The following is a 25578-nucleotide window of genomic DNA, read 5'->3' as shown; positions in this document are numbered from 1 at the left end:
AATAAATCTATCAGAATATATAGACTCTATTAAAACTGATAACTCAATAAAGTCTCAGATCAATCCTCATAAAACATGTTTGGTTTATTGGCAACAACAGTATTTGGATATAATTGACAAATCACTTAAACTTAAGAAAAAGTATAGTTTCTTGAGTGGGATATTCTCCTTTACAGAAGATGTTTCGATTCCAACAGAATTCAATAATTTAACATTCTGTGAAAATTTTGAAATGGACCTATTTTCTTTATTTGATTCTATTAATAAGTTTGTAACAGAAAGAGTGAAATCTCAAGCAGAAAATGAATACCTCCAACGAGCTACAAATATATGCATCAAAGACTTGATCAACATTTTTCAATTGATAGTCAATTTAGATGAGATTAAGTCTGTAAATTGTAGCACTTACAGGAGCACAGACACTACTTCATATTGCCAACAGCAGTTATTTCTTATAAAAAATGAAATGAAACAAAATCGAGAACCCAACTTACAATTTTGTAGAATCCCACAAATTATTATGTCTAAAAATGAAGGTACCTTATTTGGTGATAACGTCAAAAATTCGCATCCTTATTGCGCAAAACAACCTTACAATGATCAGTCATTGCTTTTACAAGAACCATATCAAAACACATCAAGTTACATTCTTATTGACTAATCTATTTTATTTCTATTTATAATAGTTTTTAAAATATTATAATATATTAGTTATATAATATTATATTGTGCTATTTTTAAATTGTTTTATTATTAGATTTAAAAATGATTATTATTATTAATGACAATGTGATAAATACTATAATGAGTTTATAATTTAATAAGAACTAATTTACAATTAAAAAAATAATAAACTAATAATTATAGTATTCGTTCCAATATAGTAAAGCTCACAAGTGACTCAACAAGAGAGACTCTACTCTTTTTTGATCATCATTACCATTATCCCCCGCAGCCTCTCCCAACGTGTTAGTGTTATCTTTCATGAGCGATACGTTTTGGTCGAATATGTCCCATTCATTTTCCATAAGAATGAGTTCTTGGTTTAGCTTTGATTTCAGTTCGTCGATACGTTCGAGGTTCTCAGCAACGTGAATCTCTCCGAACACAAAGTCGCAGTACGAGTACCTTGCAACCTTTAACTTCTTTTTGTCCGACAAACTGTTGACTTCTTTACTTGAGTTCGATCGGTACTCTTCTTCTTTATAAATGAGATCCGATGCAAATCCACTCAACACTCTCCTCACCTTCGAAAACATCACTCCAGCAACAAGTCCCTCCATATCACTATATTTTCCCGTCCGCAAAAATTCCTCCATCACCATTTTTTCATCATCCGTCGCATTCGAGTAATTCTTTGTTTCAGTCAAAAGTTCTTCAGAAAATGTTTTCGATATGTTGAACAACGTTTTAAGGAGTCTCCCTCTAATGTCAGCGTTTGTGGACATTAAAATTCTGTCCATACAAAACACTCCGTACAACGCAATGACTTCTCGCTGATTGTCAACAATAACAGGCTCGGAAGTTGTGTTCTCCGCTTCCTGCATCGACCTGATGATCCGCAATTTCCGTAGTGCACTTTCAACACCAAAGTCCATGCGAAGTCCTTCGAAGAATGGGATGAGTGCTTCTATACTAAAAACTCTGTTCCCACCTCTTTGGAGCACTTTTGTCAAAAACAGATTAACGCAGGCAACAAACGTCTGTATCGCCTTTTCAGTCTTCTTTTCTTCAAGTGCTTTGCTGATCAAGAAAAAGAGGTCTGGGATCATTGTGACTTCAGTAAAGCCTTCTTCAATCTTCAAGTGGAGGACAAACAGTCGAGCGATATTTTCCACGTTCCTCAAAACATCATTGTTCAACCCTCTCCGGATCAACGAACAAATGGGTCCAAACTTCTTGATGTCTCCTTTGATCCCTCCAAGAAGTCCTTCAACAATATTATAATTGATATCTTTATCCCTTTCATTCACGATTGGTAACACTTCATTTGTCGATATCCATTGCGATATCAATTTCTCAGAGACTTCAGCAGTCGAGTATTGAAAGAGTCTGAATATCATCACCTTGACTTGCATGATATCCGCAATACGTTGTGGAATTTTGTTTAACAAATTCATTTCCTCCAACGTGAATATGGTCTCTTGTGATATCGAACCAACAACAGCCTTTGCGATGTCAAACCCTAGTGTGTAGTATTTCATGTCAATACTTTGCAGGAACTTGACAACAACTTCTAATATCAGCTCTTTCACTTTGAACCCCCCTCGTGTGAGTAAACACAGAAGTTCGTTGCACAAATAACTTGTGAAGAGTTCCACCCACCGGACTGAGAAGTCGATTCGATTTAACAACAACGTGACACCTTCATAGAACAGTTCATCTGAAGATACCGAGTATAACGTCGTTATAAAACTTTGTAATGAACTTTTGGTGGGTGTAATTGACTCCGACAAAGCGTTCCAGATGATTTCCCGGATCTCCTTGACATCCGTATTGTTTATTCGACGTTGTGACCAGCCATGTATCCTTAACCCATTAGGAAATTGGGGTTGATAAAAGAGAATCATCAAATTCGACAGATACTCCATATACTCTGGAGTATCCTTCAACATCACAATCACTTTCGCCAAGACGTACTTCTGCAATGTTGCTGAAAATGATATCCAAATTCGGAAGTCACTCAGCATCTCTTTGAATTGGCCATAATTACTATCTTCTATAAACGCCTCAGAAAGTCTCTGGATTTGGTCAAACACGGCTGGAATGACTTGAATGGGAACTGCTTTGATAATGATTGACCGAAGCAATATAACACCTTTCATCTTAATAAAGTCGTCCTTCAAGTCGTCGGACCCAGAGACACATCTAGTGATGAATGAGACTAAAAAGAAAAGTGGGTTGTTTGCTCGTGCGTTCGACTTGAACACCTCCATATGTTCTTGTTTGTTCAACTTTCTGACAAATGCAAAGAAGTGGAAGAAGAAATTCGCCTGGTGTAATGCTTGGAACAAATTTTGAATTTTCCCGACGACAATTTTGTCTCCATCGATCGTCTGGGGGACTTTGTCTGCTTTCATGAACATCAGTGCCTTTTTTGTTTCTTTAACGACGTTAAATGGTGACACAAATAATATTCTCTTCAGTTGTTGTGGTTGATCTGAGACGTCGAACATTTTAGTTTGCATTGTGAACACCTCAAGAGGAATTAAACACGACGAGTACACTGACAAGAACAGCATTTGTCCCATGAACCCGTTTTTATATTTATGTGAACTCCCAATGAAGTTCTTCGTTGTCGACAAAGTCGTGTCTTTGTGTTTGTATGGAATTGTCATATCGTACAAGCAAGTGACTGGATTCGCCTCATTTGAAATTTGGACGTGAACCGATTGCCCACCAATTTTCTGTTCAAAGTGTAAAAACACGAAATACCAAGTCTTTGATTGTATTGTGCAATCGATTGGAATATGTAACTCTGTTTTAGTGTCTTCATTGAGTACAATTTCAAAATGAGCGTCTTTGTAAATGACTGCTAACGAGTGTTGATCAACGTAAAAGTCGAAGATGTATTGGAGTTCATTGAACTCCGAGCGATTCACACAAAATGCGATTGTCTGTGATTTGTACGACAAATTCATAGTTTTTGCGTATATAAGTGGTTCTCCCATCAAATACAGTGTTTTTTGTGGTTTCTTCTTTTCCGTTGAGAGGAGTTTGTTGATCATTTTCATCACAACATTTTTGTGTTTCTCGTTCTCCAAAATATCAAGCAGTTCGCACCCCAAATATGGCGGCGCATTATACAATATCGCCATTTCAACAAAATTTTGGAGTTGTTCCAAGATCAGTGCATTCTCTATTTTAGAAAGTAAGTGGACCATCATCCCCAATCCGTACTTCGACAGATAATGTAAGTTGATGTCATGTGTCAAAAAAATAGTTTGGATATTCACATACAAATCTAATGGGCAGATTTGCTTGAAGACCAATTCCAAGAGCACGGGCAATAATATTGGAAATCGAATGGGTTGCGCACAGTTAAACAGTGTTTTCAAGTCGTTTGTGCCATAGAGCGACGCCACCATTTCGTGTATGATAAACACACTCATCCCCTTCTTCTCTACTAGTTTTTCAGTAAACTTCGAGACAAATCTGCTGAACACTCGTTTGTTTTCCTGCACCTTCCACGTGTTCCTCAGAATATCAAAAACAACACTAAGACCCTCTTCTTCGTCCATGATATCAATTAATGAGATTATTGACTCATAGAAATCAATTTGAACTATTGGTGGCGTGTCGGACACAAACACCGCGTCCATCAAGTTTTTCATCTGTTTGAGAGCAATTTGTCGGTCTACTTTAAATGCTCCTCTGATGAACGCTAGATACTCAAACAGCCCCGAATCCGTTGAAGATTTCAAGTAAAACAGAACCAATCCGAAGAATGGTTCGTTGACATATTTTGCGTCAGTCTTCGCTACTTCTTGGAAGATAGTTGTTCGAAGAACTAAATTGTCTTTAAGCAATGCAGCGTAATGTGCAACCGATGTCGTCTTCATCAATATTTCGGCGTATTTTTCACAAGAGATAAGTACAAAGAGTCTTGAATCGATCAGTTTTGCAAAGAGCTCTTGTGGAATCGTTTTGTTCATCACAAAGTATTGTAGCCACGTGCAGAATTCATTGAACACACTTTTATACTCCGCGTTCGCGTTTTTCGCAAAGTCGTCCAAAACTTGAATGAATAGAGGGAGACTCGCTCCATCAAGACAAATTGGTTGTACTGAGTCTTTGAATGAGACCTCCTTCAAGATATCAATATGTTTCAATACGTATCCAAAAAATCCTACATACAACTGCTGCACTTTCCCTCGATACCTCCAATAATTTTGTTCGTTGATAATTGTGAAAAGTATCAGCGCAAGTCGGGCTTGGTATGTGTAAAAAATGACATCATCTGTTTCCGCATAGTCATCGAGAACCCCAAATTTCGATAGTACTTTTTGTAAGAAAGCGTCGTCGTATTTGTTTTGGACAACAACAGAGGTGTACAGATTCATTAACACATCAGACAAGATACTCGCATCCTCCTTTTTGTTTCCCGCTATGATAAATGAGCACAAATCATCGACCGTATTTTCAAAGGACTTTGGCGCTATTTTGTATATCACCGCATTTTTATAAGCCCCACACATCCATGTCATATTAACAACTAACTGGACTTGATGCGAGTTTTGCAGCGTTTTTGACATGTAAAGGTTAACCGTCGAGTCAAACAAATTTAATACGTTCTGCATGTTCTCCTCATTCTCTCGAAACGCAATTAATAGCTCTTCTCTTGAGCTTAAAACAAAGTGAGCAGTTTCGAGTCCGGTGACACCGTTTTGGAAACAAAATAAACAAAATTCTGCGATTGTGTCTGCTGTGATTTCAGAAGGGATGTTCCGTGTTGTTGTGATATTAGTCATTACTTTGTTCCACTTCTCTTTGTCTTCCATTTGCAATTATTAAATTTAATAGTTCGCAGTTTCATTGTAAATTTCTTTTCTCAGAAGTCGACAAAAGTGGTTGAAAAGAACTGAATGAAATAATTCATCCACGGATTTTTCCTTTCATTGATACATTTTTTCTGTAAGATTTTTGGTTTCATTTGGGTTGGTGTTTTCTTCAGTATTTACAAAAATGATTCCAACCAAGTTTCTTTAAGTTTCGTGTCGGTTTTTATATAACTTCTATTAGTTGAAAATGCCGTTCATTTAAAAATACAGTTACCATTTTATTATAATAATTAAATTATAAACTATTAATTAATAATTGATTAGAGACAATTATGGGATTGATACTAGCAACAGCAGATTAAAAAAAAATCGGCATTTTTTTATATAAATGTTGTCAATAAATAGATCAATTGACAATGAATACAACACAACTTGTAAATGGCGTTTTACATTTTTTAAATCGACTGAAATTTTCAGTCGATTAAAAAATTTGAATTGAAAAACTTATTAATTAACACTATGAACAAGTAGAACAGCATTTTGTTCGTCCTTCTTATCATCAAGTGACGTGATTATCGACATGACCATTTTCATAACACTTTTCATCTCTTTCATTTGTCCTATTAGAACTTCATCTACTTGTGATGACTTAGTTTCCGCTTCCATCTGATCATACGCTTTTTGATACAGCACTAAAGCATCTTCACACTGTTTCTTCACATTCTGTTTATTCTCCTCCTGAGAAAATTTACTTAATACTTCATCTTTAATGTCCTTGATTCGCTTCTTGTCTACTTTCAACACTTTCCTTTCCTTCACTTCAACATCTTTGATTGGCTTTGGTTCGATAATAATTTCCTTTTCTATTGGGGTGGTTTGAACATCCCAAGGTGGGGTAGCATGTGTTAATTTCCACATTCCCGTTTTCCTTAATGAATTGGTACCACTCTCAAAAAGAGTGGAATGCGACAGAGCATCCAACAAAGACTTCTTCCATTTTGAGGGACTTGTGGTAACTATTCTATTAGTTTGTTTAATACATTTACTATTCTATTTATACTATATATTATTAATAAATTTATTATTATTGACAAACACTGAGCCATCTTCCCAAAGCAGTACCAATGATCGGATATAAACCAATAAACATCCTTCTTCAAGGAAAAATAGAGTCGAGGGGCATTCAACACTGAGAGAGAATACATTACAGCACGACAGAGTAGTTGCCACGACACAACTTTTTTGTGATTTTCTGGTTTATCCAGTCCTAGCGCTTTTATACCAACTTGACAAAAAGGACAAAAGCATAATTTAAGCTTGTAAGCATCACCTTTTTCTTCTGGCATGCTGTCAATCTCATTGAAGATTGGAGACTCTCTGTTCGGGACTAAGTCCATTGTTCGTTTTGGAGTTCCAAAAATCTTCATGTGTTTGAAAAATTTCCATTTTTTTGAAAAGTTTAGAACGATTGTTCTTCATCTTTTAAACGAAATGAAGGTATTTCTTAATCACAACTGTCTTTTTTTAATAAATATTCAAGAAATAATTTATATTAAATATTTTTAATAAAATTATTACAAAAATACTTTGTTCAATGCAATTTATCATTTTTGAAAAATCGATGGCAAAACGTTTTTTTAATTAAATTTATTTTTTTTATTAATGAAAATTTTCCTTTTTTTAAATTTTTTTAAATTTTTAAAAAAGGAAAATTTTTTTGTAAATTAAATCAAATTGGTTTAATTTAATTTTTCGGGATTAAACAACAAAACTACAATTAACATCTTAATTAAATTTAATTATTACTTTCGAAATCATTTTTTAAATCAAAATTAATAAATATCGTTTTAATTAAAAATTGTAAAAGAAAATTCTTCGATTTTTTTAGTATTAAAATTTTACTATAAAATAACAATATTTCGGATTTTTACCTTTCAAAAAAATATTAAGACTTTACCAATTAATATCAAACTAATTTATATTAATATATTTATAAGATATTAGTGATACATTTCCATTTTAATTTTTTTAAACAAAATTAACCAATTTTTTACTCGTTTTTTGATAATTACTCATTAAGGTTAAATTAATAATTAATGATAATTATTGAATATTATAGTTAATTAAATATTTGAATTACAAATATTAAAAATGTTATTATTACATAAAATCTAATTTGTTAAATTTGGTTGAATGAAAAACAACAAAAGGACAACACTCGTAATGGTGATACAAATTTAATCGACAAAGTCATCATTTTCCTTATCATACCCCAACAATGCCGGCTGTATGTCAAACGAGTTCATCAACTCTTCCAAAGTGAAAGCTGTTCCATCCGCTTTCTTACATGCTCCATTGTTTTTGATTGTAGTCAGTATATCTCTCGACAACTCCTTCCACTTTTTGGTGAGTTTATTCAAGTTCTTTCCTTCACACGAAGTCGCCGCTCGGGCTTTCTTTTCCGCGTTGAGCATTTTTTCTTTTGTCTTTTTCACTTTACATTGCAACTCGACATAGAGAGCCTGGAGTTCTGGAAACTGTGATGGCAAGTCATCAACAGTGGTTTTTTCGTTCAACTTATATTTCGACGATTGCGTGATTGACACTCTCAGTCGATGTTTCTTCGACGGAGTTTTCGATGGAGTTTTTGATTGTTGTGTGTTGTCCTTCTTTCCCAATAAATAGTACACATCTTCCGTGTTCTGTGCTATTTGTTTGACAACTCCACATTCCTCCAATATTGATATGCTCTTCCGCATCTCCCCGACTCTTGTGGATGAAATGTTGTTCATATTTTGAAGTGTTTTGATATCATAAAACGAAGCGTCTCCTTCTTGAATCGTTTCTAATAATTTCATTGAGAGGCTGTCCTCTCCCATTTCTTATGTTTGGACATAAGAGTTCATAGTTGTACTGACTTTCCTTATCAAAATTATTTAATAAGTCAATCTATATTATATAATAACATGTTAAACATTATTACAAAAACTCAATAGAATAATTTGATATTATGATTAAAATTAATAGTTTATTAAATTAATCATAATGGTTTAATTATTAGTTACATTTAGTTTATAAATTAATTATTTAAATATTATATATAATTAAATAATAATAATAGTTAATTTATGAATACCAATTAACTTTTTAAACTCGAACCACATTATATACTTAATAATAAATTAAATGATATTATAATTAATATTTTATTCATTAATATTATTATAATTTATAGTAAAAAACTACTAATCTTTAAGTTTCAAATGTCACATTTACGTGGAGAAAAAGACCTTTCATCTTTATGTTCAAATCGCGCGAATGATTTAGCAATTCTTCGTTCAGCAAATCGAGCCAATCTTATTTCTAAAAAACGAGTTGTTGATTCCGTAGTATTTAAAACGCTTCCTAAAATCTCAGACATCCAGCAAACCATATCAATGGCGCTTTCTGGTGATTTTAATTCATTCAAACTTATTGCACAATACTTGAATGGCGATCCCATGCCAATTCAATTACTTATCAAAGCGGAATTCTTTCAGAAAATGATGTCACAAGTCGAGAACTTGACCCCGGAGTTCTTGTCTGTGTTTCTATTGATATCACAATTCTTCACGTCTGAGGGCAAAACAATAAACCACAGCCAACTACTACTTTCATCGGGGTTTCTAACTAAATTGGATGTTATGTTGTCAAATACAAATAACTCAGTTGTTGTGCGCACGTTGAATGTCACTGGAAATATCATCTTAGACTCCGCATCATTTGCAAGTCTTTTTTTACAATTCAAAATCATCGAAAAGTGCTTTTCTTTAGTCGAAAGTAATCCAATGGAAGATGTCATCGAGGCTGTTGGATACGTCTTTGAGGCATTATGTAAAAGTATTCCAAGTAATGCTCCAAACACCTTTGAGTGGGTCTATAAATACTTTTTTGAATTACTGAAGAAGAGCAGTGAGTTTAAAGACAACACTGTTGCTCATGCACTTGTTTCGATCGCAAATTTATATTCAAATTCAGTTTTTGTTAAAGCAGAAGACGTCCTTCCCTTCTTGCTGGAGTTTTTAAGACGGAACCGCCTTGTTGAAAACACGTTGAATTTGATTTTGAAGTTCACTCGGTCTTATGGCAGCATTTGTAAATTGTTGGCTGCAAGCGACTTCTGGAGTGTGTGTAATAGATACTTGGAAATGCCTAACTTGGACGAAAAAGTAATGTATTACATCTTCTTTGTGAACTCAAATATTGCATGTGATAGTGACGATATGCCTTTTCTCATTATAGAAAAAACAAATTTATATGACTACGCATATAAAATAGCAATAGAAAAAACGGTGAAGTATACTACATTGGTGCAATGCTATTATTTAATAGCAAATTTGGTCTTCTTGGACTACGACGATATAATGGAATGTGTGTTTAATAAATTTCCAAAAACTCTTAATATCTTTATTGACATCGTTTCAAACGTCGAAGAAGAGCCACTTCTTCTTTCAACTTGTTTAAAAGCATTTGTCAATCTACTGAGGTACGCCAAAACGTATGACATTGACACAGAACAATACTTAGAAGGGTGCAACTTAGAACAAATTTTGTTCGACTTGAAAGTTTGTGTTAATAATTTGTTTGAATGAAACTTATTAATAGAGTCACAACCTTGGAGATATCGTCAATGAAAAGGTCGACAATTTGACAAAGGTGTATAGATCACTTCCATCAAAAGAAGAGGAGTTGTAGAGGTATACAACAATTGTCTTCGTAATTAAAAACAATTTTTATAATTATTAATTAATTATAGTTACATATAATAAATATGTTGCAATAATTAATTTAACTATAAATGATAGTAAAAAATATCACATTATTTTTTTTGTGAACAATAGACATGGCCTTTAACAATTAATTTCAAAAAAAAATCCAAATAGTTTTCATTTTTAACTTAAAAACCAAAACAATGGTTTTTAAAATAATAAATGTGTCAATTGTCAACTAAAACAATATCAAATTATAATTTAAAGAAACAATTAAAGTTTTTAAAATAAAAAAATCACCAAAACTTAACCGATTCAATATTATCATAGATGAACAATAATAATAAGAAACTATAACATAAAAAATGTTATTAAGTCTGAAAACTCCTCTAAACTTGAAAAGGGCACAAAGAACTCGAAATAATAGAAATGACCCAATTTCTACCACTTGCATTACTTCTGGTACTTTTCACGTCTGTGCAAAGTGGAGTCATTGTGGATATGGGGTATGACCAAATCACTGTTGGGTGGTACAACACCACATCTGTACACATCTTATTAGGATCAAACGGTGAAAGGAGTTACAATTCGAAGGTTGCTTATAGATGCAATCACGACGATTACACATATGGGTATAATGCTAAAGCACTTCTTGGAAATCAGAAGGTGAAAGTACTTTCTCCGATCTATCAAGTAGAGGACAAGACAGAGAATTGCACCCTCCCGAATGACAAAACAGCTATTTTAGCATTCCAATTGGATAACTTGTACTATAAATTGGACGCTAATAATACACATCGATCACTCTTTAACTTAACCCAAGAAGGAAGACATGCCCCTCAAATTATTGTTCCTTCGACATTTACTCCTTACGACTTGGACAAAATCAGCGCCGTTATCCCTAAAGCGGAATTTATCCCAAAACATAAGGCACATTTGGGAATGGTTTTAAATGCTGTTAATAAGAAACTTGTTGATATGAAAGAACACTATTTAGTGATTGAATGCGGTGCACACGATACCCGTATAACACATATCAATGTCTTCAATGGAACACAATTCACTGTCAAAACACACAAAACAGTGAAAGTCAGTGCTGATTCACTGAACACTGCGCTGGTCGACATTGTTGGAGATGTCAGAGGCAGTGTCGAAACACAAGCACACTTGAAACAAATTGAAGAATTAAGACTGAAACTCTCATCAAACACACAAATTACAACACTCTTTGAAGAACTCGAGAAGAACATCACTGTGACGAGAGATGAGTTCAACGAGAAAATTTCCGACATCTTGAAACCTTTACGAGAAACACTGAACCAAGAAAAGGAGACATTAAATCAGAACTTCACAGTCTTTTTGATTGGTGGTCTCTCATACACACCAAAAATTAAAGAAATAGTCGAGAGTGTATTTGGTAACTATTCAATTCGACTTTCTGGAGACGAGTACTTGTTCGAAAGTATCAAAACGTTGATGACTTTTGAAAAGATGGTCAACTCGCCATTTGAGATTGTCGATTTCATCCCGTTTGATGTGTCCATTAAAATGAATGGAGCCGAGAGCCCATTCATCAAAAGAGATCAGCCAATGAAACTTGCGAACAGGTACCAAATTTCTATTCCACAAACACAGAGTCTCGAGTTTTTGGATGCGGAGAGCAAAGTTCTGTTGAGAAAGTATACGATAGAAGGAATGGAGAAGAACGAGAATATGACTTTTAGAGTTGATTCGTTGGAGAAGGGGATTGTGAACTCTCTTGAAATACCAAATGCGACGATTCGACTGAACGAAGTGTGTAACTTAACACAATTGAAAGAAGAAGTCGAGAAATTTAGAGAGGAAGATACAAAGAAGAAAATCAATCAGTATCTCTTGATGAACCAAAGACAAGGCTTCGAAAGCCTCTTGTTGGATTTCAAACGATATTTAACAAGTGATATTGATGATATCATCGATGTCCAAGAAAAGCTTGACGACGTCGAGAGAAATATTATGTGGCTTGAAGATCATGTGGATGTCACCATTGAAGAGTTGGAAAAGGCCGAAAAGGAGTTTGGCGAGAGACATCACGTCGAGTTACAAATGTTGGACGCCTTCAGACAATTTGCGAAGAAGATCGAAGAGTTGGGAAGAAAGGTAGTCGACGGGATCGATGAGATGAAGAGACTTGGCAATCGGCAGTACATGAACTACGCTAAGAAACTCAATGATGAGTCCGAGAAGCATCCGAAAGGAAAAGAAGAGAGAGAAAAGCTTGAGAAGTTCTTAGAGGACATGTTGGCCACCCTTGAGTCGAGCAACAATAGAAAGAGGTTTTTGAATTCCATTAGATGGGTTTGGACTTTAGTTGGGTATGCTATTATTGGTGGTGTGTTTGCTGGACTAGTTTACGTTTCGTTCAAAATGACTCGAAAGCCAAAGAAGGTTGTTATGCACCCAAAAAAGAAATGAATCTTTCAACAGTGGTTAATTCAGTAATGCGTCAATTTTTAGTTGAATAGATGGTACAATTTAATTAGTAATAAACTATACTTTTTTATTATAAATTATTATAAATTATTATAATTAATAAAATAAAATGTCAAAGAAGAGTTACATAGATGAAGAAGAGTTAATTAGTCTGAATTATCGCACACTCTTGGTCTGACATAATCCCAAAGGTCATCTGAACCCAAAATTAACAGATGTCCATGCTTCCCAATATCAGTCACGTCATTAGTGAAAAGCGAGCAAGACTGGAGTGAGTTCAAATTGACCAATTTGTCACCATCTGAATATACAACTTCTGATTTGCTGTTGAGGTCTTCAGTTTCGAAAGTGATTGAGTAAGGAGTTTCTTTTCCATGGGAGTGAACACATCCCATTTTAACACCATTTGGCACAGTGTAATTCCATTTATGGTAGAATGGAACCATTTCGTTGTTGATTATGTAATCACTCTTGCTTGCTATTTCAGGGATTTGTTTGTAAAAATCTTTCAATTCGGAAGCTTTGTAAGTCTTTCCCGTGCTTTTAATGGTAACCATGTCGTCGTTGTTCCATTTTTCACCAAGGGGCGACAAGGCCAAAATTGACTCTAATGTTCTTGAGAAGTCTCTGACGTTTTCTTCGTTGATTGGAAGTCCCAAATTTTCGCCAACAGACAACTGTTTTTGGACCATACCAGTTCCTATGAATGGAGCACTGACAGCTATCCAACTTTGAATGTACTGATCGCAAAATTCCTTTCCTAAGTAGTCCAGTAATTTGTATGTCACAAAGCCTCCCATAGAGTGTGACAACACAACGACTTTTTTGCCTGTGTTTTTATATCCAGCATAGATGAGTCCTTTTGTTGCTTCATAATATGTAGAAGGTAAGTCTGCACTTCTCCAGTCGTATGTAGCACCAAACATATCGACTTGGTCTCTATATCCCATTTTCTCAAGATGACTGATCAGCTTATGGAAAGAGTTTGTAAATTGCTTGATCACAAAAACGGGATCTAACTGGTCAAGTCCGTATGTGCTTCCAAATTCTATTCATTAGTTTCTTTTTATTATTATTATTATTAGGTTCTTATTGTTGAATAAGTTAAGGTGTTACCGATTTTGATTAAATCATATGTTATGAAAACAAACCAGGAACACGAAGAGAAACACCAGGAATGGTCTCTAACTTGTTTGTCGTCTCATTCCATACACCACTCATGTACTTCATAAGGCATTCACCTTTACGAGGAAGAACTATATCGGCATCAACCCAAACCCTTGACCAGTCCTTTGTCCTGTCACAATCTTTTGGCCATGGACCATACGACTCTGCGACATCAATTTTGGCTTCGAGAATAGAAGACATGAGACCTGGTACCATCACAACGGGGGAACGTGACGCACACTTGTCTTTGGCTTTCAGTGATGTTTTCTGGACCTCCAGAGAGAGTGCAAGAGAGACAAGCAGCAACAACATTGTTAGAAATATTCAAGTTAGGTTGCTTATATAGATGAAAGGGTGTTATGAATGATTGGAAATGAACACGACTGTGATGAAATTCTACCTTTGTAAGGAGATTTGTTTTAAGGAAGTAGGCAAATCTATAATTGGACTGATTCAACTAAATAAAACCATAACAATAGAATTATTTTTGTGGTAAAAAAATCAACATATCTTATTATTTAATAAATTTTTTTAATAATTCATTTGTCATACAAAATATGTGTGAAAAAGAAAATCAATTTTACCTTGTTAAAAATAATGCCTTTACAATATGATTCATCGATTGTATGCCTGCCAAAATACTATGAATAATTGTTTTTGCTTTTTTTCTAATAAAAAAGATATTTATAATGTCTCATTCTTTTAACTAATATTGTATAAGTAAAATTAATTTATTAATATAATTTTATAATTAAATAATAGTAACAAACACAAAAATGTATAATATATTGCAAAAATCGCCAACTTTTACCAAAGAAAATGATGAATTAATTTTTCTATCTCGAAAGAATTGTACCAAAACATTTATTTTATGTTTATAATTAATTAAATATTATAAATATGTTGAAAAGTTTCAATTAAATTTTACTAATAAATTAATTAAATAATTGAACAAAAATAATTTATTTGAAAAATCATTTTCTAAAATTCAAAATTATAGTTTATTTATATTATAAGGTGATATTAATTTAAAACTAAAAACATTTGTTTAAAAAACTAAAACAAATAGAATATGTTCAATCCTTACAAACCAGAACCAGACACAAGCTGAGGAGTCTGGCACTTTTTCTTCCCAATCATAATACCCGACTTTCCTCTCTCTGACCTGTCGTGTGTCGGCATGACTGGAATTGACTTTGTTGACGTCCTCACCATTTCGCTCACAACCATTTTTGACTCAGGAGAGTACTCCACGTCGTCAAACAACGACCGAATGACATAGTCAACAGACAATGGATGTGGGGACAGTGATGGGAACATAGCTGGGAACACTGGCTGAATATCAAATTCGTCGAAGTGTTGTACCAAGTATATGAAAAGTTTTAATTGACTGTCTGGGCCTATTTGCGTCACAAAAAACTTCGAGAAGTGCGCGAGCAGTGTCAAGTTGTATGGGTTGAATTTTGTCCATGAACTGAATAAGGCAAGGAGGGTTCGTAATATCGAAAGTGCCATCGTACCATCAATAGCGCCAATCAACTTCTTCGATATCTTTTCTAAATTTTCGTCGTCCAGACGGGTATTTCTCAATGATAAAAAATCACCAGATAACACCCCAAACAACGGTTTGTCCAATGTCGACAAATATAAATAAAGCATCCCAACTAACACACCACTCTCTTGACTCTTCAGGTCGACTTCCTCCCCTGTCTCGCATTGCTCAAGTATTTTAGCGGCGGCCTCCATGTCAAACGACGAGAAAAAAGTGTCGTTAAAAAAATTAGGGTTGTAATACAAAGCGTTGCAAATTGCGTAAAAAAGTGGGTGGAGGCCGTACATTTCCGCTTTCAAATATTCCACTGAAACGCCTGAAATTTCGTTCTTTCCATGATACAATGAAATGAGTTGGTGGATGAGTTCTGAACTTCCTGTGATGATCAAAGGACATGTTTTCGTGAATTCCGTGTTTTCTGCGAAGAAATGGATTTCGTCTGCCATTGGAAGATAAACCATTTCCGCGTCGTTGTTAGGGATGATCTTCACTCTTTTATTCTCTTCGATGAATTTGATAATAAAAAATGGGTGTGCGTGGATCAAGCAAATTTTCCCTTTGTTTGAGTTTGTGTTATATCGATAGAAATATGAAGAATCCAAAAACGAGTCTTTCACATTTCTAGTAAATGAAGTGATTGGTATCATCAAGATCATTGAAAATGAATCCATCACGTAGTTATTTAAAGGAATGTCCATGTTCACAAAGCTGTCCGGCTTCTTTTTGACTAAATGCACAAAGACATGTTCCACTTGAACGTCTAATAACACTCGCAACACGGTTTTGAGTTGATTCATCGTCATACTAATATCAATGGGTAACCCTATTTCCTTCTTCCCTATTTTAAACATAACACTTTGGCTTTGTCTATACATAGTAACTATCCCCTTTCCATCTCGACTGATATATTTCCGTTTGATGTTTTCAATACTCTCTTTCACACTAATCACTTCAACTTCATTCTTATTCACTACAACTATCTTGCTGCTTTCTATATCTTTCTCACTCAATCCAAACTCCCGGACCATTAACTCTTTTAATGGTAACGGTCCCATACACTTATATGTGCGTCTTTTGTGTGCTAAATAACACCGAATTTCAATATAGTCTTGGGGTACTTCTTTCTCGTCTTCACTCCCTACTAACACATATTTCTCTTTCCCCGCAGGCGCTTCTATACTTCGAGAACGGTCAAACATAACAACGTCACTTTCACTATGTCCCTTCCCAAGCAGATCTTTAATAAACCCGCTGATCATCTCGTCTTGTTTAAAACAATATAACCGCTGTTGGAACGTTGAGACGTTTTGTGCTATTGCAGAGAGTTTTTGGCACTTAACAAAATTGATCAGTTTGTCTGCCGTCTGTGTTTTATTGCCATCGTTTGTGAAGAGCATATCCGACAAAAACAGTCCAATGTACGGCACGCATGGAGTGTGTTTAGCTTCATCGAGTCGCTTTCTATACGAAGACCAGTTGTTCTCCGGTGATGCAAAAAACTCGAGTTTCTGTACAATTTCTTGTGACCGCGTCTTAAGTCCCTCAAACGTCTTTTTAAGTCGATGAATCGCAGAAGTCGAAAAGAGGGTTGTTACACAAACCACAACATCAAAATTTTGTATCAAATACGACTCATACGCGATATCGACGATGTGTTCTATAATGCGAATTCGCTTCTTCAAGTCGAACTCCGAAAGAACCAAATTCGAAAAGAATGTTTGCAACTCGTTAAACGTCTTCACACACTTAGAAAGTGCTTGGCACTTCTCTTTGCTTGTGTTCCAAAGGAACAATTCAAACAGTTCAATTCCTCTAAAATACTGTGATGATATCAACGTGATTTGTTTCGCAAATGTGACTGGTGGGATGTCGAGAAAGGTTGGTTTGGTACCATCCAACAAAAATGGGAAAGGTAACAAGTTGTCGTCGTGGATCTCATTCTCCGCCATCGAAAACACAAACTTCTCCTTACAGATTTGCGACTTGAGCAACAACGCCTGTTTCTTCATTCCATATTTGGTCATCCGGTCGATGAAAATATTTAAAGTGTTTAACGCTTGATTCTTTTCTTCTTCCGGCAACAATGGGAAAATAGTGTTTGCCCAATATGAAAGTATACTAACGACACGCGCTCGCACTATAGTTGAAAGTTGGCAATTAATTGAGACGGCTATTTCAAGTCGTTGCAAATATTGGAACAAGACTTCCTGCGTTGTTGCAAAGAGTCGATGCCCCCAAATGAAGTCTCTGAATAAATCGGGAGAGGTACAAGAAAAGCTGATGAGGTGGTCGAGGGTGTCAAACTCGATTTTATCTGGAATTTTTGGGAAGTGCATTTCAAGTTGTTTTTGTGTGAGTTGACCGGGCGTTGGTTCGCGAAAGTCGGGTGGTATAGATGTGTCGGGTTTAAGTGTTGTTAAATGCCGTTCTATTTCTGCCTGAAAGACAACGCTCGAGTCTGGTGTTTTTTCCCCTTTTCTGTAGACTAAAAGGGAATAGAAGTTAGTGTCTTGCATGAAATGAGATAGAATGGATTTTTCGTGGTATAATTTTCAGTTTCCATTTTGGTTCGGAACAATATGTGTTTTTTACAATGTCATGTTTGTTGAAATTAACAAGGGAAGAGTAAAGAGGATTTGGAAGGTATCTTTTTAAAGACTCTAAAAAAACTCACAAAATATCACCATTCGGCTTTTTTTGCTCTTTTTAATTAATTTTGTGTTATTGTGTTTAGGTTCTTACTTTTTACTGCATTTAGAGTGTATCAAGACCACAATGGTCTGAAAATAATATTATTCGAATTATTCAAATTCCACATTTCCTTTATTTTTATTTTTCTGGTTATTTAAGCATATCATCATTTTTGGTATTAATATCTTTATCATATTGACTATATTGGTAAAATAAAGATTTGCATGCCTTGAATTACTTTTATTTTCCATATTATATTTATTAATAATTTTGTTATTGAAATTACTGTTTGTCATAATCAAATTTAATTAATATATAATTATTAAATTTACTATTGATTTAAAAATAAATATTTTAAATCAATACAGGGTATCCCAAAATACTATGGATGTGCCAAATCTTTTTAGGCCACAAAATCGGGTCGCAACTCTTAAAAATAGAGCATTTTATAAATAAACAGACAAATTTTATTTTTTTTCTGAACAAATAAATTGTTAAATATTATTCAATTAATTAACAGATCAGTTCCAAAATTGCAACATGTTAAAAATACGACATCTAGATTATTTTTAGAAATACGAACTGGAATGAAACAATTTTTAATTATTACACAAAAATTTATTTTGATAAAAACGAATAACTTCAAAACAACACAAATAACCTCTTACAACACAGAAATCATTTCTGACTTCTTTGATTTCTAAAAACCACATTTTTGAATCCGCTTTATCCTACAATTTAACATTTTTACTTATTATTGTCTTTGTTTTTGAACAAACTTATCTTTATATTTACAACTTCGGTTTCACTTGACACACTTTTTTTAAACCATCATTTGAACATTCAAACCAATTAGCAGACATCACCAATTTAAAATTCAAAAATTAATAAACGCATACAGCATGATATTGTAAATAAGTTGACAAATATTGTAATATCCTGTACATGAGTTCTATATAATGTAGTTATTTAGAAAAAAGTTTTTATTCAATTTTTGTTTGAAATTGCAGACACAATAGTTGAATAAAATGATAGATGATGTCGTGATGATAATTTGAATTTGTTGTTTTAAACAATATTTTATGAGCATGGTCTTGCACCGATAATAAATGAGTACTTGATTGACATCAATACCCATTTTAGTGGAACAATTCCTTTGACTTTCGACAATGAAAATCAAGTGAAAGTTTATTTAAATAGTCCTTTATGACTTTGATTTTTGTGTTTGATTCAGAAAAACCGAAAGCATAAGCTTTCTGATAATCAACTTTTTCGGGGTATTTTATTAGTGCAAAAAGAGGGAAAGTTTAATTAAAAAAGATGGAAAATAATGTTGGAAAATGTTTGTTTTTTCGACTTTAACTGTTATGTTGTTTTATTTTTTTTATTTTTTCTGATAATTCGATTTTCTGGTTATTAACAAAAAAAGAATCAAAACATACGAAATTTTGAATTGATAATTTAAATTGAATATTTACTGCTTCCGATATATTTTTAACATTTAGATATTATATGTTTTCTTGTTTAAAGTTGTATTTTTTTTACAGCATGAAACATCCAAAAACAAGATTGGCATACAAAAAACAAAAACATACAAGAGATTAAAAACTTATTTTTTTGTTAAAAAGTTGAATTAAATTTTAGAAATCATTTATCAACACATAATTTAATAGTTGAACTTCACATGGTAAAAAATTGATGCTTAAAAACATTTTGTAATATGTTATGACCATTACAGTTGTTTATTTTTAAGGTTTTTTTAATATTTTTAATAAATTTTTTACAGCCGACAAGTAAATTACTAAATTTTGATGTTACACATGTCTAAACAAATATAAAAACTCTTGATTCGCCTCGTTGTTGAGATTAAAAAAAGCAAATTAAAAATATTTCTTTAAGATTATTATCATTATAAAGTTTGATGTTTCAATGTTTTAAATTGTTGAATATGTACAGTAAAATCTGTTTTTAATCAAATACATTTAAATATAAATCAAATGAAAATTAACTCGTTGTTTATCATAGAAATTCAATTTTAAATACATTTTTTTTTCTTGTATTATTTTATTATTACAGTTCTTCTTAAAACATTTTCATGGAATTCAAATACATAAAAGAGTTAACATGCCATGGTTAAAGTAATTGCAATTTTTAATGACGATTTCATGGACTTAATAAAAATAGCATACATTTTAAATATTTTTTAGTCAAATAATAAACAGTATATACTACAATTTAAAAAGTTTATAAATTAAATTATTCACAAATAACTTAAATGTGATATATAAAACGAATAGTCACAACTAAAATGTTTTTATATTATTGCTGGAAAATAAACAACACAAATTGTTTTTGGTTTGAACAATTGTTTTCTGTTTTTAAGCTTTTTTATATATTTTAATATTTAAAATTTTTAATAATAATTTAAAATATATAATTTGTTTTTACAATATAAAATATTTTCAAACAACACAATTAAAAAAACAATTTATAATTAGGCATGATCATTAAATGTAATATTTACTTAAGTTGTTGAAATATTAATATATAACTAAATTGAATTGATATAGTCTTTTTAATGATAACAACTAAGTGACAATTTAGTTTTAAAATATAAATTCTATGATAAATTATAAAAAAGCTTATTGTAATGATTGATCAATAACTATGATCTTCCACGTTTTTATCTCTTCAAATATAGAAACCTAAAAATTGTGATACATTTAAGAATTTTGTTTTAACCCCCTTTAAACGAAAATTACAAACTAAGTTTTTAAAAAGAATAACAACCACAACTTAAATTATTCAAAACTGAGTGTATGATCATTTTATGTTAACAATAATTTGATGAAAATTATTATAATATACGAATATCTTTTATATTTTCTGAAAATGTCACTTATTTGTTTTGTTTTAATTTGAAATACATTATTCAATCAACTTAATAGTTTTTTGTTTTTTCAATTTAAAAATTAACTTTATGTGAAAACTTTTTTATAATCAAAATATTAAATTCTTATTGTTGTTTAACTTTAGATCACATAACAGATAAAAAAAATATAAATACATATATTTGTTTTTCGTTCAAAAAATTTTTCAAATAATATTTTACATTTGGTTGAATAAAAAATAATAATATTATGTCTCCATGTAATAACAAATGTATCAATATTTTTTTGTTTGACATTTTATAAAAAAAATACACTAACAACAATTTACAATTTAATATATCAACATTAATATAGATTATAAAATTACTTTAATTGACAATTATTAATGAATTATTAGCTATTTTCAACATTTTCATTATCATTTAAAGTGTTTTAATGAAGCCAAATTGGAATTTATTCAAATTATAATTATATTAAAAACTAATTTTGAACAAAAATAAAAACACATTTATAATTTATTTTCTTTGTTGTTTCAAATTCAAACATATTAAACATTTAAATGTTTATAAACCAAGTGTTTTTAATAGATCAATTGAATGGTTGTATATATATAATATGTTTCTTTTTTATTCTTTTTGTACTTTTTAAATTGAAAAGGAAAAATAAAAACTTGTTTAAAAGAAAAAAGTTGAAAAAAATATTAAAATAAAAAACTAAATGTTTAATGTAATTTTCAAAAAAAAGTTGTTTAAAATTGAAAAAGAAAGAATACACCAAAACCTCTCATTAGTAGATTAACTGGGAAAATAAAACCCTTCAATAATGGTTATGAAATACTTTATTTCCTTTCCCCTCAATAAGTTTTATTATAGTTTTGATTTGCTGAAATGTTTCTTTAAGAGAGGTTTCTTAATAGGTGATTTGTTAATGAGAGGTTTTATTGTAAATAATTAATTTATCTTATTCTTAATACAGTTGTATTTCTTTTATAATAATATATTCAATTTAATTAGTAATGTATAATACGTAGCAACGTTTTTTCTGTGTGTTACTAAAATATTATTGTAAAAGTAACAATTGGAATAATTCTGCTTATAATATTTCATTTTTGTAATATTTTAATAATCTAGACGCAAATATTCATCAACACTTTTTGTCAATTTATTCAAAAGTTTTGTATGTTTAGTTACACAATTTTAAAATGCAATATTTTAACAACATTGAACAAAATTCAAGTGGTCTAAAAAACATGAAAACTCTAATTTATCAAACAATTTGGTTTTTAAAAAGTTTATATTTTGTGTATAAAAATAAAAAAAGCATAATGGGAAATCATCAATAATTGAATTGATATTTTAGTAATAACATGTCAATTAAAAAACAAGGACGTTGTTCTGTGTCAATTTGTTAATATTATTTTATTTGTTTGTTTTAAAATTAAATATGATACATAAATATACATTTATTATTTTGCCTAAATATTTAATATTTTTACAAAATGTGATTATTAAATACGAAATTTTAAGTTTAACATTCATTTCAAATCGTTGTTTCAAAATTATAATCAATAACATTGATCACAATATTAGCATTGTTTTATATCTCAACTTCTAAAAAATAAGATATAACATCAATTGAAATGTTTTTTATGTATTTTTCAATACAAAAATGCATATATACTTAATTTGAAATCTGTGTGTAAAATATTTTGATAGAATTTGACGTTACATGTTTTCTAAAAATATTTAAGTTTTATTAATTTATATTTATTAACTCATAAACAACGTAGAAGTATAATAACATAAATTATCACAGTTGTTTTGAAACTTTTGCTTTAAAACTTTTAAATTTTTACCATTTGAACTTGGTGTTGTTAAAATATGATCATTTGTGTATAAACTGTAATACATAATTTAAAATGATTGTTATTCAATTGTATATAAATATCTTATTGACAAAAAATCAAGTTGTTAAATAAATTGATAAATATAATCATGATATCGATACAAAACGTTTATATTATTATTATTCATTTATTAAATTTGTTTACAAAATTGTCCAAAAATATACATGAATCCATTATTAATGACAAAATTTATTATTACCGACAAATTTAATTCAACTTTATGATAAATTGAACAAAATTTTATCTAATTAATTATGACAATTTATTTTCTTTTGAGTTTCAATACGAATTATTATTTTGAAAACTTTAGTTGTAAAATCAAGAATTTGGTATATAAACTGTTTCCAAAAAATCGATAGTACTTGTTTTATGTTAAACTGTTTTAAACCAAATGTTAAAGGAAAACATCGTAATCTATTTTTATTTCGATATTGTTTAAATTGTAATTGTTATACCATGTTTTTTAACTAAAAAAATATTTAATCTAAAACAAAATTACCTAAGATTAATTTACCAATCTTGTTTTTCAATTTTTTGGTATTGTTTAAAATCGCTCAAATGTCCAATAGGTCCACCTTTTTCGTTTTTGCACATTTCGAATCTGTAAGTCATCGAATTCATCAAATTGTTAATAATCGAGTATGGTATATTATTCCAAACTCTTTTAAGATGCTTGAATAACAACTTTTTTGTTCGGAAAACACTTTTTTCGTTTCTTAATCTCCTTTCCAAAATTCCCCACAGATGTTCTATTGGTGACAAGTCCGGGCTTGATGATGGCCATTCAAGCAATTTGACCTTTTTACTTTTAATCCATTTTACTGTTTCTTTTGCTTTGTGAGGTGGCGCCCCATCTTGCTGAAAATAAAAGTCGCCTTTTCTCTCTTTTTTCATGTGTTCGAAAATTCTATTGTGTTCAAGCATTCGACGATAATCTGCCGCTTTCATTTTCTCAGAACACAGAATCAAATCCGATTTGTAGTCTTTACCAATGGCTCCCCACACCATTATACTGGCATTGTATTTTGGTGTTTGGCCAGTGTATTTTTTGAATTTTTGAATTAACATTTTTCTTTTGGCTTTGGTTTTTGCAACTTTAATGTTTTTTAACATTTCACCAAATGTGTTTCTTCTTCTCCAACAATATAATTTGTCTGGAAATAAACAATAACGGGATTCGTCAGAAACAATCGCGGTTTGCCATTTTCTGAGATTTCTTTTCTGTAGCATTTTTTTGCAAAAATCATATCTTGTGTTAATTTGTTTTTGTGTAAGAATTTGAGTTGGCTTTTGTTTGCAATATTTAAATCTGTGTGTTCTTCTTAAGTTGTAAACTGTTGACTTGGACAAGTGATTGTTTAGTGCAATCTTTGAACAAGTTGAAAATGGATCATTTTCAGTTTGTTTGACGATTTTATCGATAACATTGTTGGTAACTTTAGTGGGTCGCCCTCTTTTTACGTTTTTAATGGCGATTTTGTCTTCAATCATCTTTTTTACTCGCGCAATTCTGTTCGGAGACACTTTCATCATTTCTGTGATAACAGAATATGAATAGCCTTTATGTAAAGCTCCGGCTATAAGGGTATCAATTTTGTTCATTTGTTTTATTAAGATTAAAAACTGAATTTGTATTACCAACTTTTAGTATTTTTGTTTGTTTAACATAAATTGAAATTCAAAATCATTTACCAAACAACTAATAAATAAGACGAATAACTTTCATTTTATATTGTTTTGCCGTTGGTATTTTTACATCTTTTGTTTTTTACATTCAAATCATCTCAAAACGTAATTGTTTTATTAAATTATCAATTTGTTAATTTTCTTTATCTTAATCATTTTATTCTTGAAACCAATTTTATATTAATTATTAGTGTTTAATTTCAATTCATTACCAAAAGCTTTTATTTCAAAAAAGTATTTTCATTTGATTATAAAAACATTTTTGGTTTCTTGTTATGAATACAAATTTGTTGCTACTGAAAACAATTCAAAATTGAAGTACATTTTTGAACTTATTTAACAGGAAAATAACCAACAAAAATATCTCGAGTAAAAACGTTGCAAAATAATCAGAAAAAAGACTGAAAATAAAAATAAATATTTTTTTCAAATAAAAACATGACAGAAAAAAGAAGGAGAAATATATTTCCCAAAATATAGGACTTATTATTAAAACAACAAAACCCGAAAATGTGCGATAATTTCAAATTTTCTCACTATCGATTTATTAGAAACAGTTTATAATTATTTTTTTGTTTAATCTGTGCAATGTATACTCTGTGTTATAACACAATTCATTGTTTATGCATCATCTTCATTATATGTGTAACAACAAATTGAAATAAAATGAAAGATATTTTTTTATCATCTTTACATCAATAATTTAAACATCTTTGTTCCATCTTACAAACATCTTATTGATGTTTTAATCGTTAATTTCATGTATTTTAATATGAAAAAAGTTTTCAATCTTGTAAAATTGATTGTAAAATGGAATTTTTTTTGACTTTTTTATGAGAATTTACATCATTTTTTTCTAACAAATAATTTTTCAATAAAAAAAACCGCAACAAATCGGGAAATATTTTTTTTTCGTTGAAAAAACAATCTTTGGGTATTTTTTCCCGCCGGTTTGCATTAAAAA

At 31.2% G+C, this 25578-nt stretch overlaps 7 protein-coding genes across 7 annotated transcripts; 2 read left to right on the top strand and 5 right to left on the bottom strand.

Annotated features, from left to right (window-relative positions):
• Positions 1–890: 890 nt before the first annotated feature.
• EIN_222280 (hypothetical protein) lies at positions 891–5501 on the bottom strand (the record flags this gene model as incomplete). Its single annotated transcript, XM_004254808.1, has 1 exon — positions 891–5501. The coding sequence occupies one exon, from the start codon at positions 5499–5501 to the stop codon at positions 891–893; it is 4611 nt and encodes a 1536-aa protein (XP_004254856.1).
• Positions 5502–6008: 507 nt separating this feature from the next.
• EIN_222270 (hypothetical protein) lies at positions 6009–6928 on the bottom strand (the record flags this gene model as incomplete). The annotated part of the gene is made up of 2 exons (XM_004254807.1): positions 6009–6517; positions 6598–6928. The coding sequence occupies 2 exons, from the start codon at positions 6926–6928 to the stop codon at positions 6009–6011; spliced, it is 840 nt and encodes a 279-aa protein (XP_004254855.1).
• An 810-nt stretch (positions 6929–7738) lies between these two features.
• Positions 7739–8380, bottom strand: EIN_222260 (hypothetical protein; the record flags this gene model as incomplete). Its single annotated transcript, XM_004254806.1, has 1 exon — positions 7739–8380. The coding sequence occupies one exon, from the start codon at positions 8378–8380 to the stop codon at positions 7739–7741; it is 642 nt and encodes a 213-aa protein (XP_004254854.1).
• Positions 8381–8764: 384 nt separating this feature from the next.
• EIN_222250 (hypothetical protein) lies at positions 8765–10235 on the top strand (the record flags this gene model as incomplete). Its single annotated transcript, XM_004254805.1, has 2 exons — positions 8765–10105; positions 10146–10235. The coding sequence occupies 2 exons, from the start codon at positions 8765–8767 to the stop codon at positions 10233–10235; spliced, it is 1431 nt and encodes a 476-aa protein (XP_004254853.1).
• Positions 10236–10678: 443 nt separating this feature from the next.
• Positions 10679–12703, top strand: EIN_222240 (hypothetical protein; the record flags this gene model as incomplete). Its single annotated transcript, XM_004254804.1, has 1 exon — positions 10679–12703. One exon carries the CDS (start codon positions 10679–10681, stop codon positions 12701–12703), a length of 2025 nt encoding a protein of 674 aa, XP_004254852.1.
• Positions 12704–12867: 164 nt separating this feature from the next.
• Positions 12868–14200, bottom strand: EIN_222230 (1-O-acylceramide synthase precursor, putative; the record flags this gene model as incomplete). The annotated part of the gene is made up of 2 exons (XM_004254803.1): positions 12868–13769; positions 13873–14200. 2 exons carry the CDS (start codon positions 14198–14200, stop codon positions 12868–12870), a joined length of 1230 nt encoding a protein of 409 aa, XP_004254851.1.
• A 771-nt stretch (positions 14201–14971) lies between these two features.
• Positions 14972–17956, bottom strand: EIN_222220 (guanine nucleotide exchange factor, putative; the record flags this gene model as incomplete). Its single annotated transcript, XM_004254802.1, has 1 exon — positions 14972–17956. One exon carries the CDS (start codon positions 17954–17956, stop codon positions 14972–14974), a length of 2985 nt encoding a protein of 994 aa, XP_004254850.1.
• Between the last annotated feature and the right edge of the window lie 7622 nt (positions 17957–25578).

This window comes from Entamoeba invadens, assembly GCF_000330505.1.
Source record: "Entamoeba invadens IP1 unplaced genomic scaffold scaff_1105074725849, whole genome shotgun sequence".
Classification (NCBI taxonomy): domain Eukaryota; phylum Evosea; order Mastigamoebida; family Endamoebidae; genus Entamoeba; species Entamoeba invadens.
Note: the sequence above shows the minus strand (reverse complement) of the source record. Positions and strands in the feature narration are given on the sequence as shown.